At 45.7% G+C, this 18,273-nt stretch overlaps 1 protein-coding gene across 4 annotated transcripts in view; it reads left to right on the top strand.

The window, feature by feature from the left end:
* SCAP (SREBF chaperone) overlaps window positions 1–18,273 on the top strand; it is a 68,970-nt gene that overhangs the window by 23,446 nt on the left and 27,251 nt on the right. Inside the window, exons 1-3 of one of the 4 annotated variants that reach the window (XM_050780718.1) lie at window positions 3,817–3,962; window positions 10,044–10,157; window positions 11,241–11,460. In XM_050780718.1, coding sequence (XP_050636675.1) covers window positions 11,339–11,460 — 122 coding nt within the window. In that variant the 5' untranslated portion in view covers window positions 3,817–3,962; window positions 10,044–10,157; window positions 11,241–11,338. Of the gene's footprint in view, window positions 1–3,816; window positions 3,963–10,043; window positions 10,158–11,240; window positions 11,461–18,273 lie in introns of those variants that run through there. The other 3 variants (XM_050780720.1, XM_050780719.1, XM_050780717.1) reach the window with 3 other exon arrangements.

Here is an 18,273-nt window from a genome sequence, read left to right as displayed (position 1 = left end):
GAGAGCCATTCAAGACTTTTGTGCAAGGGGTGACCTAAGCAGGTCTTTTTTTTTTTTTTTTTTCCCCCATTAAAATATATTTTTTTAAAGAGATGGGGGTCTCACTATGTTGCCCAGGCTGGTCTCGAACTTCTGGGCTCAAGCAGTCCTCCCATCTTAGCCTCCCAAAGTGCTGGGATTACAGGTGCGAGCTACCGCGCCTGGCCATGAGCAGGTCTTTATTTTAGGAAGCTGTCCACACTGACCGTGTGGGGAGAGAAACCAGAAGTGAAGTGCAAATGTAGGTAGCAAAATCAGGTAGGAGATTATTAGAATTTTTCAGGCTGGTGGTTTTGGATATCTGCCACTAGTCCAGTTCATTTTTTTATTTTTTATTTTTTAAGATAGGCCTTGCTCTTTTGCCCAGGCTAGAGTGCAGTGGTGGAATCACAGCTTACTGTAGCCTTGACCTCCTGGGCTCAAGCAATCCTTCCCACTCAGCCTCCCAAGTAGCCAGGACTCCAGTCATGAGCCACCACACTTGGCTAATTTTAAAACTTTTTTTTGTAGAGACAGGTTCTCTGTATGTTGCCCAGGCTGGTCTTGAACTTTCCTGGCCTCAAGCAATCTTCCTGCCTCAGCCTCCCAAACTGCTGGGATTGCAGACTTTAGTTAGCTACAGTGCCTGCCCTGCTAGTCCAGTTTAGACATGTTCCAGATGTGGGCACCATAGAGTTGACTGAGGCAACTCTTGGGCTCCAGGGTTTGGTAGGGCAGTGTTTCTCAAACTTGAGCATATCAGTGTCAACTGGAGGGTGTGTTAAATACAGATTGCTGGGCCTCACCCCCAGATTTTCTGATTCACCAGGTCTGGGATAGGCCCAATAATTTGCATTTCTAACAAGGATTTAGATTGGGACATTTGTGAAGAACAGGATGGATGAAGTGTTCCTTGTCTATTATTTCATTCAGAGAGATGGGATTATTAGCTGTCTCTCTTTCTTCCAGAATGCCTGAGGTGCTTTGTATCACAGTTAGAAATTGAGAAGATATGTACTGAACACTGTCCTGATAATATCTGATCCTGGTTGGGTTGGTTGGTTTCCTCATCACTTATTCAACAAGTGGTTTGTTTTCAAAGACAGGGTCTATGTTGCCCAGGCTGGCATAGAACTGGGCTCAAGGGATTGTCCCACCTCAGTCTCCTGAGTAGCTGGGTGTATAGGTGCATTTAATAAAAATTTAACATACCAAGTACTATTAAAGACCCTGAAGAACAGACAGGGAGTTTATTTATAGTCTCGACAGAGGACAGATAGTAAACTAGGGAATGAGTCATTTGTACAGTTACAGAGTTTTAAATGCACTGAAAAAGAAGAAATAGGCTCTGTAAGGAACAATAGAGAGAACTACTGGAAGACAGGGGAGGTCTTTTTGTAGAAGTCATATTTCAGCTGAGACTTGAAGAGGAAAAAGAACCAGCCTATAAAGAGAAGAGGGAATAGAGGACGGAACAGTATGTGCCAGGCCCCTGAGATGGGAATGAGGTTGGCACACATAAGGCATTGGAAGAGAGCAGAATGGAGAGGTGACATGAGGTGAAGTTGGGGAGGACCGGGGTGGGTTGTGCAGAGCCCTGGGAGCTAGGGAGAGGCATTTGGACTTTGTTCTAAGTGCAGAAGGGGATCCAGCTCATGGCATTGGTAGAATCTGTGTCCACTCTGACCTCTGAGATAAGGTGAATTGGAAAGGGATAAGAAGGGGTCTGTGAGGGCCAGGCATGGTGGGTGGCTCAGCCTATAATCCCTGCTCTTTGGGAGACCGAGGCAGGAGGATGGCTGGAGTCTAGGAGTTCAAGATCAGCCTGGGCAACATGGTGAAACCCCATCTCTACAAAAAATAACAAACATTTTGCTGGATGTGGTGGTGTACACCTGTAGTCCTAGCTACTTGGGAGGCTGAAGTGGGAGAATTGATTGAGCCTGGGAGGTGGAGGCTGCAGTGAGCCATGATCATGCCACTGTCCTCCAGCCTGGGTGACAGAGTGAGACCCTGTCTCAAAAAAAAAAAAAGGTCATTCCAGTACTATTTGAATATTTGAATATAAACATGTATATTTTTACTTTTATAATTGAAAAATAGTCAGCACTGGGGCTCATAAGGGGGACCCTTTGGGTTAATGTTCTGTTTCTTGATGGAGTGATGTTTAGGTTACATGGCTTTGTTTACTTGGTAGTAATTCATGGAGCTGTGTGCTTATAATTTGTATGCTTTTCGGTGACATGTTATACTAAACTTTAAAAGTTTATTTTAAATAGGCTTGCACGTTGGCTCACGTCTGTAATCCCAACACTTTTGGAGGCTGAGGCAGGAGGATTGCTTGAAACCAGGAGTTCAAGACCAGCCTGGGCAACATATTGAGTCCCTGTCTCCCCCCAACAATTTTTTTTAAAAAAAATTAGCTGGCCATGGTGGCACATACCTGTAATCCTAGCTACACGGGAGGCTGAGCTGGGAGGACTGCGTCCAGGAATTCAAGGCTGCAGTAAGACACAATGGTACCCATGTACCCCAGCCTGGTTGACAGAGTGAGACCCCATCTCTAAAAAAAGAAAAATAAATAAATGAATGCTTATAGTGAACAATGTAAAGGTATTGAGATTTGAGTTAAAAAAATTTCTCGGCTCGGTGTGGTGGTTCACACCTATAATCAGTTTGGGAGATTGAGGCGGGAGGATTGCTTGAGCCCAGGGGTTTGAGACCAGCCTGGGCAACATGGCAAAACCCTGTCTCTACTAAAAATACAAAAAATTATCTCTCATGGTGGTACGTGCCTATAGTTTCAGCTAGTAAGCAGGCTGAGGTGGGAGGATCACCTGAGCCTGGGAGATTGAGGCTGCAGTGAGCTGTAATCCTGCTGCTGCCTGGGTGACAGAGTGAGGCTCTGTCTCAAGAAAAAAAAAATCCTGCATGTAATCACATTACACAAAGACAAGCAACCACTACTAATGTTTCCCTCTATTCTCCTTTTGTGCACTTTTTGTGTATAATTTTTATTTTTTCAAATTGTAAAAGTAATGTATGCTTTTTGTAGAAAACTTGTATTACATGCTTCTCACAATGAAATGATGTGATTGACAGAAAAATGCCAGTAGGCATAGTGTGAAAAGTTTCCTTAGGGCCAGGAGCAGTGGCTCACACCTGTAATCCCAGCACTTTGGGAGGCTGAGGCAAGCAGATCGATTGAGGTCAAGAGTTTGAGACCAGCCTGGCCAACATAGTGAAACCCCCTTTCTACCAAAAATATAAAAATTAGCTGGGTGGGGTGGCACACGCCTGTAACTCCAGCTACTTGGGAGGCTGAGGCACAAGAATTGCTTGAACCCAGGAGGCGGAGGTTGTGGTGAGCCAAGATCACACCACTGCACTCCAGCTTGGGTGACAGAGCAAGACTCCATCTCAAAAAAAAAAAAAAAGTTTCTTTAAAGGCAAAGAATCGGCTGGGCGCGGTGGCTCAAGCCTGTAATCCCAGCACTTTGGGAGGTGGAGACGGGCGGATCACGAGGTCAGGAGATCCAGACCATCCTGGCAAACACGGTGAAACCCCGTCTCTACTAAAAAAAAATACAAAAAACTAGCTGGGCGAGGTGGTGGGCGCCTGTAGTCCCAGCTACTCGGGAGGCTGAGGCAGGAGAATGGCGTAAACCCGGGAGGCGGAGCTTACAGTGAGCTGAGATCCGGCCACTGCACTCCAGCCTGGGTGACAGAGCGAGACTCCGTCTCAAAAAAAAAAAAAAAAAAAAAAAAAAAGGCAAAAAAGGCAAAGAATCCTGAAATGTATGAAGATTTTCACATTACAAAAAAGTTTAAGAGTTCTGATTGTGATAAAGATGGAGTAAACATAACTCCACCCTTTATGTCTGACAGAGAGCAACTGAAATCCCTGGACAGAATGCATGGATCAGTGGAGTAACCCCAGAAAGGTAAATGTTAGCACGCAAATTGGAGAAGGAAAGCAGAACTCCAAATACCAGTGAACTGGTAGTGAGTTTCCCATATTTTTTTTCCTCCATATAATATTTTCCAGCCTGGATTTAAAGTCAGCCCCAAACCTGGAAATATGTGCTGGATGTGCATGAAAAGAGGTCTAACAGAAGCTGTCTTTCTAGTTTGAGGAGCAGGAAAGGGGATCATCGTGGGTCAGGAACGGGGATGGAGGAAGAAGTCTCGTGTGTTGTTTGCTTTGTCTTTTCTCCTTTTCTCTTGCTCTGGCCCTCCATGTAATTCTGTAGCGGTGGAGACAGCAGTGACATTGGCAGATGGATAGGAGAGGAAGTCTTCTATTCATAGGGACTGTGGTCCCAGGAGCATGGAGGGAATGCTTGATTTTGTTGTTTCCTTTCTCTCATTGCTTTTCCTTGGAGGTAGTCACAGTTGTGGGAGGTACTCAGCAGGTCAGGGAAATTAAACCCCTGACTTTTAGCTAGAAGACCAGGAAAGGGGCCTTTGAGATCTGGAAAGTATTAGAAAGATTGTGTAGAGGAAGGAGCTCAACAAATTAAACTCATAAAGTTGCATATGAACTCCTGGGCTGTTCTTCAGAATTAACATATGTGCATCTGACCCTAAATAGCATACCAGAGGCTTTGAGGACCAAACTGTGGAGTAGATTACTGCTCAAGTAGTTCCACACTGGCCCCTGCGCAGTATGCTTGGGAAAAACCAAAATAATACTTCAGAGGCTTTTAAAACTGATCTCGGCCGGGCCCGGTGGCTCACGCCTGTAATCTCAGCACTTTGAGAGGCCAAGGCGGGTGAATCACGAGGTCAGGAGATCGAGACCATCCTGGCCAACATGGGGAAACCCCATCTCTACTAAAAATACAAAAAATTAGCCGGGCGTGGTGGCGGACGCCTGTAGTCCCAGCTGCTCGGGAGGCTGAGGCAAGAGAATGGCATGAATCTGGGAGTTGGAGCTTGCAATGAGCCGAGATCGTGCCACTGCACTCCAGCCTGGGTGACAGAGCGAGACTCCGTCTCAAAAAAAAAAGAAAGAAAACTGATCTCATATTGGTACCACAGCCCACAGAAGGTGGGTAGGAACTTGTGGACTGGACCTAATTAGGTTGATTGCTGCAAAGGCAAATTCAGAATTTTTCGTGGGACTTAAACAAGAGCTAGAGTCACATAGCATAATAATCAAAATGTCCAGTAATTTAGAATTACTTCAGCTATGAAGAATCAGGAAAATCATGAGGGGGAAAGACAGCCAACCGATGGCAACCGCAACATAACACAGATCCAAAAAATTAAAAGCCAAAGTGTAATTAAAATGTTAATTAAAACCTTGCTATAGCAAGTAAGGGTGAATACTCTTGAAATGAACAGAAAATTAGAAATTTATTTACTGCAAAATATGACAATCTAAATGAAAAATTAATTGGGTGGGCTCAATAGCAGAATGGAGAAGACAGAAGAGTCAGTGAACATGAAGGTAGAATAATAGAAATTATCCAGTCTGACTAACAGAGATTGAAATAAAATGAAAAAAACAAAACAAAAAAACAGAGCTTCAGGGACCCATAGGACAATAACAGAAGGTTTATCTTTTATGTTTTTGAAGTCTCAAAAAGGAGAAAGAGTGGTGCAGAAAAAATATTTGAAGAAATTATGGAAAGGAAGAAATAAATGTTTTTGTTCACGGATAACATGATAAGTCTTCGTAGAAATTCCCAAAGAATCTACACACACACAAAGACTCTGGCACTTAATAAGTGATTTCAGGACAGTTGCAGGATAAAAGATTAACATAAAAAAATCAGTGTACTAGCAATGAACATGTGAAAACCAAAATTGAAAACATAGTTGCTGAAAAAAGTGAAATAATAGGTATAAGTCTAACAAAACATGTACAGTCATGTATGCTGAAAACTACACAATGCTGATGAAAGAAGTCAAAGATCTAAATAAATGGAGAAATATACCATGTTCATGGATTGGAAGACTCAACATGCCAGTTCTTTGCAAATTTGATGAACAGGTTTAATGCAGTTTCTATCAAAATTCTATCAAGTTTTTTTTTTTTTTTTTTTTTTTTTTGAGAGGGAATCTCCCTCTCGCCCAGGCTGGAGTGCAGTGGCGCGATCTCAGCTCACAGCAACCTCCGCCTCCTGGGTTCAAGCAATTCTCCTGCATCAGTCTCCAGAGTAGCTGGGATTACAGGCGTACGCCACCATGCCCGGCTATTTTGTATTTTTCGTAGAGACAGGGTTTCACTATGTTGGCCAGGCTGGTCTCGAACTCCTGACCTCAAGAGATCTGCCCGCCCTGGTCTCCCAAAGTGTGGGATTAAAGGCATGAGCTGCTGCACCTGGCCTTTTTTTCTTTTTTCTTTTTGTTTTTTTTTTTTTTTTGAGTCAGAGTCATGCTCCATTGCCCAGGCTGGAGTGCAGTGATGCAATCTTTGGCTCACTGTGGCCTCCGCCTCCCAGGTTCAAGCAATTGTCCTGCCTCAGCCTCCCAGGTGGCTGGGATTACAAGCACTCACTATCACACCCAGCTAATTTTTGTCTTTTTAGTAGAGAAGAGGTTTCACCATGTTGGCTAGGCTGGTCTTGAACTTCTTTTTATTTTATTTTATTTTTTTTATTTTTTGAGACAGAGTCTTGCTCTGTCACCCAGGCTGGAGTGCAGTGGCGCGATCTCGGCTCACTGCAAGCTCCGCCTCCTGGGTTTACGCCATTCTCCTGCCTCAGCCTCCCGAGTAGCTGGGACTACAGGCGCCTGCCACCTCACCCGGCTAGTTTTTTTGTATTTTTAGTAAAGACGGGGTTTCACCGTGTTAGGATGGTCTCGATTTCCTGACCTTGTGATCCGCCCGCCTCGGCCTCCCAAAGTGCTGGGATTACAGGCTTGGGCCACCGCGCCCGGCCTGGTCTTGAACTTCTGACCTTGTGATCCGCCAGCCTCTGCCTCACAAAGTTCTGGGAATATGGGCGTGAGCCACTGCGCCAGGCCTTTTTCTCTTTTTTTGAGATGGAGTCAGTCTGTCACCTAGGCTGGAGTGCAGTGGCGTGATCTTGGCTTGCTCAACCTCTGCTTTCTGGGTTCAAGCGGTTTTCAGCCTACCAAGTAGCTGGGATTACAAGTGTGTGCCATCACACCCAGCTAATTTTTTTCTGTTTTTAGTAGAGAGGGGTTTCACTATGTTAGCCAGGTCTCAAACTCCTGGCTTCAAGCGATCCACCCACCTCGGTCTCCCAAAGTGCTGGAATTACAGGCGTGAGCCACTGTTCCTGGCCCAGACAACTGCTTTTTGACAAAGATGCCAAGCAATTCAATGGAGGAAGGATAGTCTTTTCACCAAATGGTGCTGGAACAATTGGCTATCTTTAGACCAAAGGGGAACAAAAGGAATTTATATCTCACACCTCATCTAAAAATGAACTCAAATGGATCACAGATTTTTATTTTTATTTTTTGAGACAGTCTTGCTCTGTAGCCCAGGCTAGAGTGCAGTGGTGTGGCCATAGCTCATTGTAGCCTCAAACTCTTGGTCTAAAGTGAACTTCCTACTTCAGCCTCCCAAGTAGCTAGGACTACAGGCGTGTGCCACCCTGCCCTGCTAGTTATTAATTTTTTTTTTTTTTTTTTTGTAAAGACAAGGTCTCACAGTGTCCAGGCTGGTCTCAAACTCCTGGTTTCAAGTGATTTCCCACCTCAGCCTCCCAAAGTGTTGGGATTACAGGCATGAGTCACTGCATCCAGCTGGATTACAGACTTAAACAAATGTGAAACTACACATTTTTAGAAGAAGATATTGAGGAAAATTACCTTATGACCAAGCATTTCCACTCCTAAGAATGAATATACTCAAAAGAAAACAAAAAGAAAAAAAATACAAAAAACCCCAACTGAACAACAACAACAGAAAAGTAAAAATAAGAATTGGGGGTGGCTGGGCACGGTGGCTCACGCCTGTAATCCCAACACTTTCGGAGGCCAAGGAGGGCAGATCATGAGGTCAGTAGTTCAATATAGTGAAACCCCGTCTCTACTAAAAATAAAAAATTAGCCGGGTATGGTGGTGGGTGTCTGTAGTCCCAGCTACTTGGGAGGCTAAGGCAGGAGAATCACTTGAACCCAGGAGGTGGAGGTTACAGTAAGCCGAGACTGTGCCACTGCACTCCAGCCTGGGAGACAGAGCGGGACTCTGTCTCAGACAAAACAAAACAAAACAAAAAGGTTGGCCAGGTGCAGTGGTTCATGCCTGTAGCCCCAGCGCTTTGGGAGCCTGAGGCGGTCAGATCACGAGATCAAAAGATTGAAATCATCCTGGTCAAGATGGTGAAACCCTGTCTCTACTAAGAATGCAGAAATTAGCTGGGTGTGGTGGCACACATCTGTAATCCCAGCTACTCAGGAGGCTGAGACAGGTGAATTGCTTGAACCCAGGAAACGGAGGTTGCAGTAAGCCGAGATCGCACGACTGCACTTCAGCCTGGCGGCAGAGCAAGACTCTGTCTAAAAAAGAAAAAAAAATTGAGACAGGGTCCGGTGGCTCATGCCTGTAATCCCAGCACTTTGGGAGGCCAGGCTGGCAAATCATCTAAGGTCAGGAGTTCTAGACCAGCCTGGCCAACATGGTGAAACCCCATCTCTACTAAAAATACAAAAATTAGCCTAGCGTAGTGGTTTGCACCTGTGCTCCCTGCTACAAGGGAGGCTGAGGCACGAATCGTTTGAACCACTGGAAGGCGGAGGCTACAGTGAGCCGAGATCGCACTACTGCACTCCAGCCTGGGCAACAGAGCAAGATTCTGTTTCAAAAAAAAAAGTTCGAGTTCGAGACCAAGTAAACAAGAATAATTTGACCCGGTGTGGTGGCTCATGCCTGTAATCCCAGCAATTTGGGAGGCCGAGGCATGTGGATCACCTGGTCAGGAGTTCGAGAGCAGCCTGGCCGACATGATGAAATCCCATTTCTACTACAAATACAAAAAATTAGACGGGCGTAGTAGCGGGCACCTGTAATCCCAGCTACTTAGGAAGCTGAGGCAAGAGAATCGCTTGAACCCAGGAGGTGGAGGTTGCATTGAGCTGAGATCGCGCCACTGCACTCCAGCCTGGGCAACAAGAGCGAAACTTTATCTCAAAAAAAAAAAAGAAAAAGAAAACAGGTGTTCAAACAAATACAGGAATGTTAGAATGTTCATCACAGCACTATTCACAATAGGCAAAACATAGAAACTGCCCAAATGTTTATCAACTGATGAATGGATAAACAAAATGTGGCATGCTCATTTGATGAAATATTCAGCCATAAAAAGTAATGAAGTGGCTGGACTCAGTGCCTCACGCCTATAATCCCGGCATTTTGGGAGGCCGAGGCTGTGGATCACTTGAGGTCAGGAGTTTGAGACCAGCCTGGCCAACATGGTGAGCCTGGTCTCTACCAAAAATACAAAAATTAGCCAGGCGTGGTGGCGGCTGCCTGTAGTCCCAGCTGCTCGGGAGTCTGAGTCAGGAGAATAGCTTAAACCCAGGAGATAGAGATTTCAGTGAGCCAAGATTGTGCCACTACACTCCAGCCTGGGCAACCCCATCTCAAAAAAAAAAAGTAGTGGAAGTACTGGCTGGGCATGGTGGTTCATGCCTATAATCCCAGCACTTTGAGAGGCTGAGGCAGCTGGATCATTTGAGCCCAGGAGTTTGAGACCAGCCTGGAAAACATAATGAGAACCTGTCTTTACAAAAAAATACAAAAATTTGCAGGGCGTGATGACGCACACCTATAATCCCAGCTACTTGGAAGACTAGGTGGGAGAATCACTTGAACCTGGGAGGCAGAGGTTGCAGTGAGCCAAGATGGTACCACTGCACTCCAGCCTGGTCGATAGAATGAGACTCCATGTCAAAATAATAGAAGGTTCTTGAACTGGAAACTTGCATGTGCACTTAAGGCTTCTGCTTTCGGAAAGGTAGAACGAGCAATAGGCATTCCTTTTGGCTTTTGAGTTGGCTGTGGTGTGACTCCTTTTACTTCTTGTTTCTGATCTTGACAGTTATGAGGAGTCATCTTTGAGTCTGGGTTTTCATCAGTGAGTACCATCAAGCCAAGACACGTGTCTGGGCAAGTTCCCTGTAGCACAAGAAAACAGCAACATGGAACAAGAGAAGTAGGTTTAAACTTGGATTCCATGGGAGGACTCAGTAGGGAAGATAATTCTAGATCCCTGGGCCTCCTGGAGTTTTCTATTCTGATTTTATTGGTTTAATGTTATTTGTTTGAAATCACCAGAAATTAACTTTGGCTAACACAAGCAAAAAGATAATTTATTGGAAGGATATAGAATAGCTTACAAAATGGAAAGAAAAGTTGATGAGCCAGTCCTCGGAAAGGATGGGAGCCAGAACAGCCTGGGGATCTTGGGAGCAGGAACCTCTGTGGGATGAATAAACATCATGAATATCCAAGTTCCTGTTTCTTTGTGTTCAGAAGTCAAAGTCCAGGGAGCGAGGCCCAATTGGTGTAGCTTGGGTCAGCACGGGGCACCTTGACTCATAGTTAATCCAGGCTAAATCCTGTGGAGTGAGGTGGTTCCCCTGAGCCACACCAGGCTGCTGTTACTCGTAGAAGGGGACAGCTACTGGGCAGGCAGAAAAGGAGGTGCTCTCTACCTTTATGTTCCCAGGAACGACTGTAGGACCAAGAGCAGAGAGTTCTACCAGAGTGAATTTTGCTTGGTGACCATTATGTCAGAGACCTAAGCTTTTTGGTGTTTTTATATTGAGGCATGACCTCACTGGACATTCTTCATGAGTGAATCACTATTTGTACAACAGTGTGTTTTGGGGAGGCCATCCCTATGTAAAGGTTTTTCCCAAGGACTTCTCTCAGTGGGGTTGGTGCATAGAGAAGGGTGGGGAAGAATGCCTGTTTGACAGCAGCTGAAGGTGACGTCTGTTACACAGGCATGGTTTCCTGTGCCACACATGAGAAAAATGCCCTTTGCGGGGTGGCCTTTTAGCATTGCCTAATATAGGAGGGAGGGAGTTGGGTCGGTGAGGGGGGAGAGGGAGAGAGAGAGAGTGTGTGTGTGTGTGAGTGTGTGTGTGTATTTTGGAATTGATGTCACTAGACCTTACATACAGGCATTCTGAAACCATTCCCCAGCCACATAACTATCGCCTCCCTCCAGCAGCCCTAGTGTGCAGAGCCAAGTACTCTTTGTTAACTGGCTTTTCTCCCTTCTGACCAGGTACCTGCACATGTTGTTCTTTGTCAGTGCCGTCAAGTGTGTGCCAGGGTGATCCATGGTCACTTTCCGGGATGGCAGCAAGGTGACTTCGGCTGAGGATGACCCTGACTGAAAGGCTGCGTGAGAAGATATCTCGGGCCTTCTACAACCATGGGCTCCTCTGTGCATCGTATCCCATCCCCATCATCCTCTTCACGGGGTTCTGCATCTTAGCCTGCTGGTATGTTTTTGGGTTGCCTTGGATATGGTGGACCAGTGTCGTAGGACAGTAGGTTTTCTAACCCTAACCACTATGGCGCTCTTGGCCTCTGTATGCTTTTTACACAGGGGGAGCTTGGGCTCCTTCTAACTGTGAGTGGAGAACTCTAGTCCTGGCATGGTTAGCTAATATAATAAAATGGTTCCGGCTGGCCCTGACCTACTGATTCACCAGATTTATTCACATCACTGGTACTCTATCTCAAAATAATGTTTAGATACTTCTAAGACACAGATAATTGAAAGATATGATATTTCAATTTTATTTCTCGGTAGTAGTGGTTTCCTTTTAGTACCGGGTTAAGTGCAGGAGCCTTCTTTGTGTGTTGCAAGGCAAAGTCCATTAGAACAGTACCTTGGGCAGCCTGTGGCAGGCTAACCTCAGAGACTTGCTTCTTTGCTCTCTAGTCATTTTTTTGTGTTCACATGGAGCTTGCTTCAGACCTCTTGTTGATTCTTGTGGCCAGCTGCACTTGCCAAGGACAGGATGTGAGAGCTGTAGCTGCCCTTGTTCCTGTCTGTCTTTCTCAAGGCCTCATAGAAGCCTGAAGGCTATGGCTGACAATGACGTTGTAAAGGAGGAGTTTGATATAAGATGGTATCTGATGACCCTTTTAGCTCTGAAACGCTGACAGTCGTGAAAAGAGCCCATCTTATTATTTTCTCTGGAAAGAATTCTGTTTTTCAGATTCATTGTCTTTCTAACATTTATAGATGTTTTCAGTGCTATGCTGAAGGGAGGATGAGAAGTCAGGAGGGAACTCTCTGTTCAGTTCAGTTGCTAATGATCTCAAGCTCTTCCCTGATTATCAGTAAGAAAGATGAATATTGGCCAGGTGCAGTGCTCATGCCTGTAATTCCAACACTGGGAGGCTGAGGCGAGAGAATCATTTGAGGCCAGGAGTTCAGGACCATCCTGGGCAATATAGTAAGACCCACCCTGTCTGTACAAAAAAAAAGAAAGAAAGATGAACATCACAGAGAGTTTCTTGCTGGGTGCTGTGTTGATGCTTCAGGTATAACATTAGGAAGTGGTGCAGTTATGTTTCCATTTAACAAAAGGGGATAGGGACTTAGAGATTTGCCTGGTCCACATAAAAATTAGGGAAACTGGGGTTCAAATTCAAATCCAAGCCATAGGGACTCTGGTGCTTGCACCTGTGTTACTGTCACCTGGTCTCACTCTGGCTCAGTATGTTTGTATTGGTGTTTAAACTGCTAAATTGTGTTGTACAAGATAAAATACTTATAGCTGTGTCCCATAAGTGATGAATTTGGAGTGCTCTGAGAACTCAGCTCTTGGGTTTTTTTTTTTTCTCTAAGTTAATTGACCTCTTTCTCTTTTCTTCTTTAAAAAAATTTTTTTTTGAGACATGGTCCCACTCTGTCACCCAGGCTGGAATGTAGTAGCACAATCACAGCTCACCTCAGCCTCAACCTCCTAGGCTCAAGCGATTCTCCCACCTCAGCCTCCTAAGAAGCCACGACCACAGGCGTGCGCCATCACACTTGGCTGTTTTTCATTTTTTGTAGAGATGGGGTCTCATTATGTTGCCCTCCTTTGGTTTCACTCTCTGATGGTACTATGGTTTCCTCTTTTGTAGTCACCCTGTTTTTCTTTTAAGAGGAAAGACCTGGCTGGGCGTGGTGGCTCACGGCTGTAATCCCAGCACTTTGGTAGGCCAAAGTGGGTGGATCACGAGGTCAGGAGATCGAGATCATCCTGGCCAACATGGTGAATCCCGTCTCTACTAAAAATACAAAAATTAGCTGGGTGTGGTGGCATACACCTGTAATCCCCGCCACTCGGGAGGCGTAGGCAGGAGAATCGCTTGAACCCAGGAGGCGGAGATTGCAGTGAGCTGAGATCACTCCACTGCAGTCTAGCCTGGCAAAAGAGTGAGACTCCATGTCCAAAAGAAAAAAAAAGAAGGAGGAAAGACCCTTCTGTATTATCCCATTCTTTTTCTTTTTTTCTTCTTTGAGACAAGGTCTTGCTTCCGTTGCTCAGGCTGGAGTGCAGTGGCTAATTGCAATCTCGACTTCATGAGCTCAAGTGATTCGCCTACCTCAGCCCTCTGAGTAGCTGGGACTATAGGCGTGCACCACTAATTTTTTGTATTTTTAATGGAGCTGGGGTTTTGCCATGTTGCCCAGGCTGGTCTCAAACTCCTGAGCTCCAGTGATCCACTCGCCTCGGCTTCCCAAAGTGTTGGGATTACAGGCGTGAGCCACCACACCCAGTCTTGTACTGTCTCATTCTTAGTGCTGTGTACTTATTTTCCCAAACCAGTATCTTTGTCATGTGATCTTAAAAGTTTTTTTTATTTTTTTTCTTAAAACCTGATTGACTTGAGAACATTTTTCCAAGGCTGGGTGAAGTCTCTCAACCTCCAAAGACTAATAAAAGGTTGTATAAGAGAATCCATAGATTCTGGGACTTGGCCAGAAAACCAGAGATTATGGACCCAGGGACACAAGCTTCACCATTGTCTTCAACCTCAGAAGCTTTTGTGTCCAGAGCAGCAGAGCAGTGCCCCCTTCTTCCAGAGCCTGGGATTGCCTACAGAAAACAAAGTATGGATATAGACTGCTTCTAAGTAGTTTTGCTCGACATTCGGTTTCCATACAGAAAATAAAGTATGGATATAGACTTCTTCTAGTAGTTTTGTTCGACATTCAGTTTCCATTTAATTGCTTAACCTTTTATTGTTCCTGGGATGAAAGGCTTGTACAGCCAAACCCAAAGGACTGCTGCACTTAATTTCCCTATTCAGATCTAACAGCCACCTGAGCTGCAGAAATACTTTCTGCACACCACTGGCTCACCACCACTGAGTCACCCCAGGGAAAGTACAGAGCAGCACTAGAGGGGGTGGTGGTCAATGACAGCTTGGGAATGTGTCGGTCTCCATCAGGCAGAAGAATCCGGAAGTGAGAGAGGGCATCTGTATATGAGGAGTCAGGCTCACCCCAAACAGCACTGAGGATGTGTGACTTTCTTCTCTGAGCTGCCGTTGAGGCTGCAGGTTTCAGTGACTGAGAGCCAAGGATACTACTTCAAATGAACCCAGTGCTGAGCCTTGCAGGTGAGCTAGAGTTAGCTGTTCTTCCTGCCTGGCCCCTGGGTGCAGTGACTGTTCTTTCCTCTGGGAATATCTGATGAAATGTGTAGCAAGTAGGCGTTATGGCAAGAGGTGTCTGTTTGTAACTCTTGGAGGTTAGACCACTGGGCCCAAGATATGTCCCAGCAGCAGCCCAGCAAGACAGAGGGTGCTGTTACTCTGGACCTGCCCTGGTAAGCGGTGGGTGCACCATGGGGTAAAGAAGAGCACCCAGGGCCGGGCGTGGTGGCTCACACCTGTAATCCCAGCACTTTGGGAGGCCGAGGCGGGTGGATCACGAGGTCAGGAGATTGAGACTATCCTGATCAACAAGGTGAAACCCCGTCTCTACTAAAAATACAAAAATTAGCCGGGCGTAGTGGCGGGCGCCTGTAGTCCCAGTTACTCAGGAGACTGAGACAGAAGAATGGTGCGAACCCAGGAGGCGGAGCTTGCAGTGAGCCGAGATTGCGCCACTGTGCTCCAGCCTGGGCGACAGAGGGAGACTCCGTCTCAAAAAAAAAAAAAAAAAAGAGCACCCATATGCCATGTTAGTTGGACTGCCCTACGTGCAGGTCAGAGAGTGATGTGAGTCATTGAGTCATTTGATTCAACAAGCTGCTGCTCATGGTGAGAGAAGGTGGATTTTAATTTGGAGAGGAAATTGGAATCACATTGTGTTGTTTTTGTTTCGAGACGGGGTCTCACTCTGTTGCCCAGGCTGGTGCAATTTCGGCTCACTGCAACCTCTGCCTCCCAGGTTCAAATGATTCTCTTGCCTCAGCCTCCCGAGTAGCTGGGATTACAGGTGTGAGCCACCACATCTGGCTATTTTTTGTATTTTTTGTAGAGATGGGGTTTCACCATGTTGACCAGACTGGTATCAAACTCCTGACCTCAAGTAACCTGCCCACTTCAGCCTCCCAAAGTGCTGGGATTATAGGCATGAGCCACCTTGCTCAGCCTAGTCATGCATTTTTGACTTAGATATTTTCAGTTGGCCGGGCGCGGTGTCTCAAGCCTGTAATCCCAGCACTTTGGGAGGCCGAGATGGGCGGATCACGAGGTCAGGAGATCGAGACCATCCTGGCTAACACGGTGAAACCCCGTCTCTACTAAAAAAATACAAAAAACTAGCCGGGCGCGGTGGCGGGCGCCTGTAGTCCCAGCTACTCCGGAGGCCGAGGCAGGAGAATGGCGTGAACCCGGGAGGTGGAGCTTGCAGTGAGCTGAGATCCGGCCACTGCACTCCAGCCTGGGCGGCAGAGCGAGACTCCGTCTCAAAAAAAAAAAAAAAGATATTTTCAGTTTACAACAGTGTTATCAGGACATAACCCCATCATAAGTTAAGGCATATCTGTACATGTCAAGTGCTTAGAATAGTGCCTGGCACATATTACATATCATGTAAGAGTATTTCATTGTTATTATTCACTGTCTTCCTAGTCTTCTACCTTCACAGCCAGAAAGCACAAGCAGACTCCAAAACATGTATAGTCTAAATATAGAACAAAAACTGACCATACTCTGTGATTACTATGCAAATGCTGTAGCCACAGCCTACATTTTTTTTGAGACAGGGTCTCTCTCTGTTGCCCAGGCTAGAGTGCACTGGCATGGCACGATCTCAGCTCACTGCAGCCTCCACCTTCCGGGTTCAAGTGATTCTCCTGCCTCAGCCGCCCGAGTAGCTAGGATTACAGGTGTGTGCCACTGCATCTGGCCAATTTTTGTATTTTTAATAAAGACGGGCTTTCACCATGTTGGCCAGGCTGGTCTTGAACTCCTGACCTCATGTGACCCACCCACCTTGGCCTCCCAAAGTGCTGGGATTTCAGGCGTGAGCCACCGTGCCTGGCCTAAATTAATTTTTTTTAAGTGGAAGCAAGTTTATTAGAAAAGTAAAGGAATAAAGAATGGCTACTTCATAGGCAGAGCAGCCCTAAATGAATTCTTATCACATTCTCTTGCAGTTGTTTCTCTCTTCCTACTTAGAGCATCTTGGAGGCAGACCGTAGTGTTATCTTTTATATCCCCAGTGCCCAGCATATAATACATACTTAATACATGGTTTTTGAGTGTAGGTAAAGATGGAAAAGCCAGAGAAAAGTAAAAATTGATTTTCATGAAGGTAAGGAGATTGTGTAATTGTTTTCTGTAATTAACATAATAAATGTATTTAAATTATTTAAAACATGGTATTGTCAAAAGACTTGAAGAGGCGTTTCACAAAAGAGGCTATATCCAAGTGGCCAGTAGTAAACTACAGCATGTGCATAGTAATCACAGAGTATGGCCAGTTTTTGTTCTATATTTAGACTATACCTGTTTTGGAGTATAGTCTGAAATAATTTTTTAAATTGTTTCTTATCAGGAAAATGTACATTAAAACCATGCTGAGATACCACTGTCTCTTCCTCTAAATGGTTAACATTAATTGGACTGACAATATCAAGAGGTGACAAGGATTTGAAGAAACTGAAACTCCTATTACACTGGTGATAGTGGGAACATAAATTTGTACAACTGCTATGGAAAACCGTTTGGTGTCATCTACTAAGCTAAACATGCATATAACTCCATACCCAGCCATTTCATCCTAGGAATATACCCAACAGAAATAAGTGCTTATGGGACTACCAAAACCCAATAAAGGATAATAGTTTTAGTCTTTTTTCTTTCTTTTTTTTTTTTTTTTTTTTGAGACGGAGTCTCGCTCTGTTGCCCAGGCTGGAGTGCAGTAGCGCAATCTCGGCTCACTGCAAGCTCCGCCTCCCGGGTTCACGCCATTCTCCTGCCTCAGCCTCCTGAGTAGCTGGGACTACAGGCGCCCGCCACCTCGCCCAGCTAATTTTTTGCATTTTTAGTAGAGACGGGGTTTCACCGTGTTAGCCAGGATGGTCTCGATCTCCTGACCTCGTGATCCGCCTGCCTCGGCCTCCCAAAGTGCTGGGATTACAGGCGTGAGCCACCGTGCCCGGCTCTTTCTTTTTTTTTAATTAAAAAAATTATCCAGCCCAAAATTTTTTTTTTTTTTTTTTTTTTTTTTGAGACAGGGTCTCACTCTGTCACCTAGGCTGGAATGCAGTGGCATGATCATGGCTCACTGCAGCCTCGGCCTCCCGGCTCAAGCAATCCTCCCACTTAAGCCTCCCGAGTAGCTGGGACTACAGGTGTGCACCACTATGCTTGGCTAACTTTTGTATTTTTTTTTTTTTCTGAGACGGAATTTTGCTCTGTCGCCCAGGCTGGAGTGCAGTGGCACGATCTTGGCTCACTGAACACTCCACTTCCCAGGTTCACGCCATTCTCCTGCCTCAGCCTCCCGAGTGGCTGAGACTACAGGCGCCCGCCACCACGCCCGGCTAATTTTTTGTCTTTTTAGTAGAGACAGGGTTTCACCGTGTTGGCCAGGATGGTCTTGATCTCCTGACCTTGTGATCCGCCCACCTCGGCCTCCCAAAGTGCTGGGATTACAGGCGTGAGCCACTGCACCCGGCCATATTTTTTTTTTTTTTGTAGGGATGGGGTTTCACCATGTTGCCCAGGCTGGTCTCAAACTCCTGGGCTCAAGAAATCCTTCTGCCTTGGCCTCCCAAAGTGCTGGGATTACAGGCATGAGCCACCCGGCCTGGCCAACTTTATTCTTTTTTTTTTTGAGATGGAGTTTT

This window comes from Macaca thibetana, chromosome 2 (assembly GCF_024542745.1).
Source record: "Macaca thibetana thibetana isolate TM-01 chromosome 2, ASM2454274v1, whole genome shotgun sequence".
NCBI lineage: Eukaryota > Metazoa > Chordata > Mammalia > Primates > Cercopithecidae > Macaca > Macaca thibetana.
This window is presented reverse-complemented; position numbering and strand designations above follow the sequence as displayed.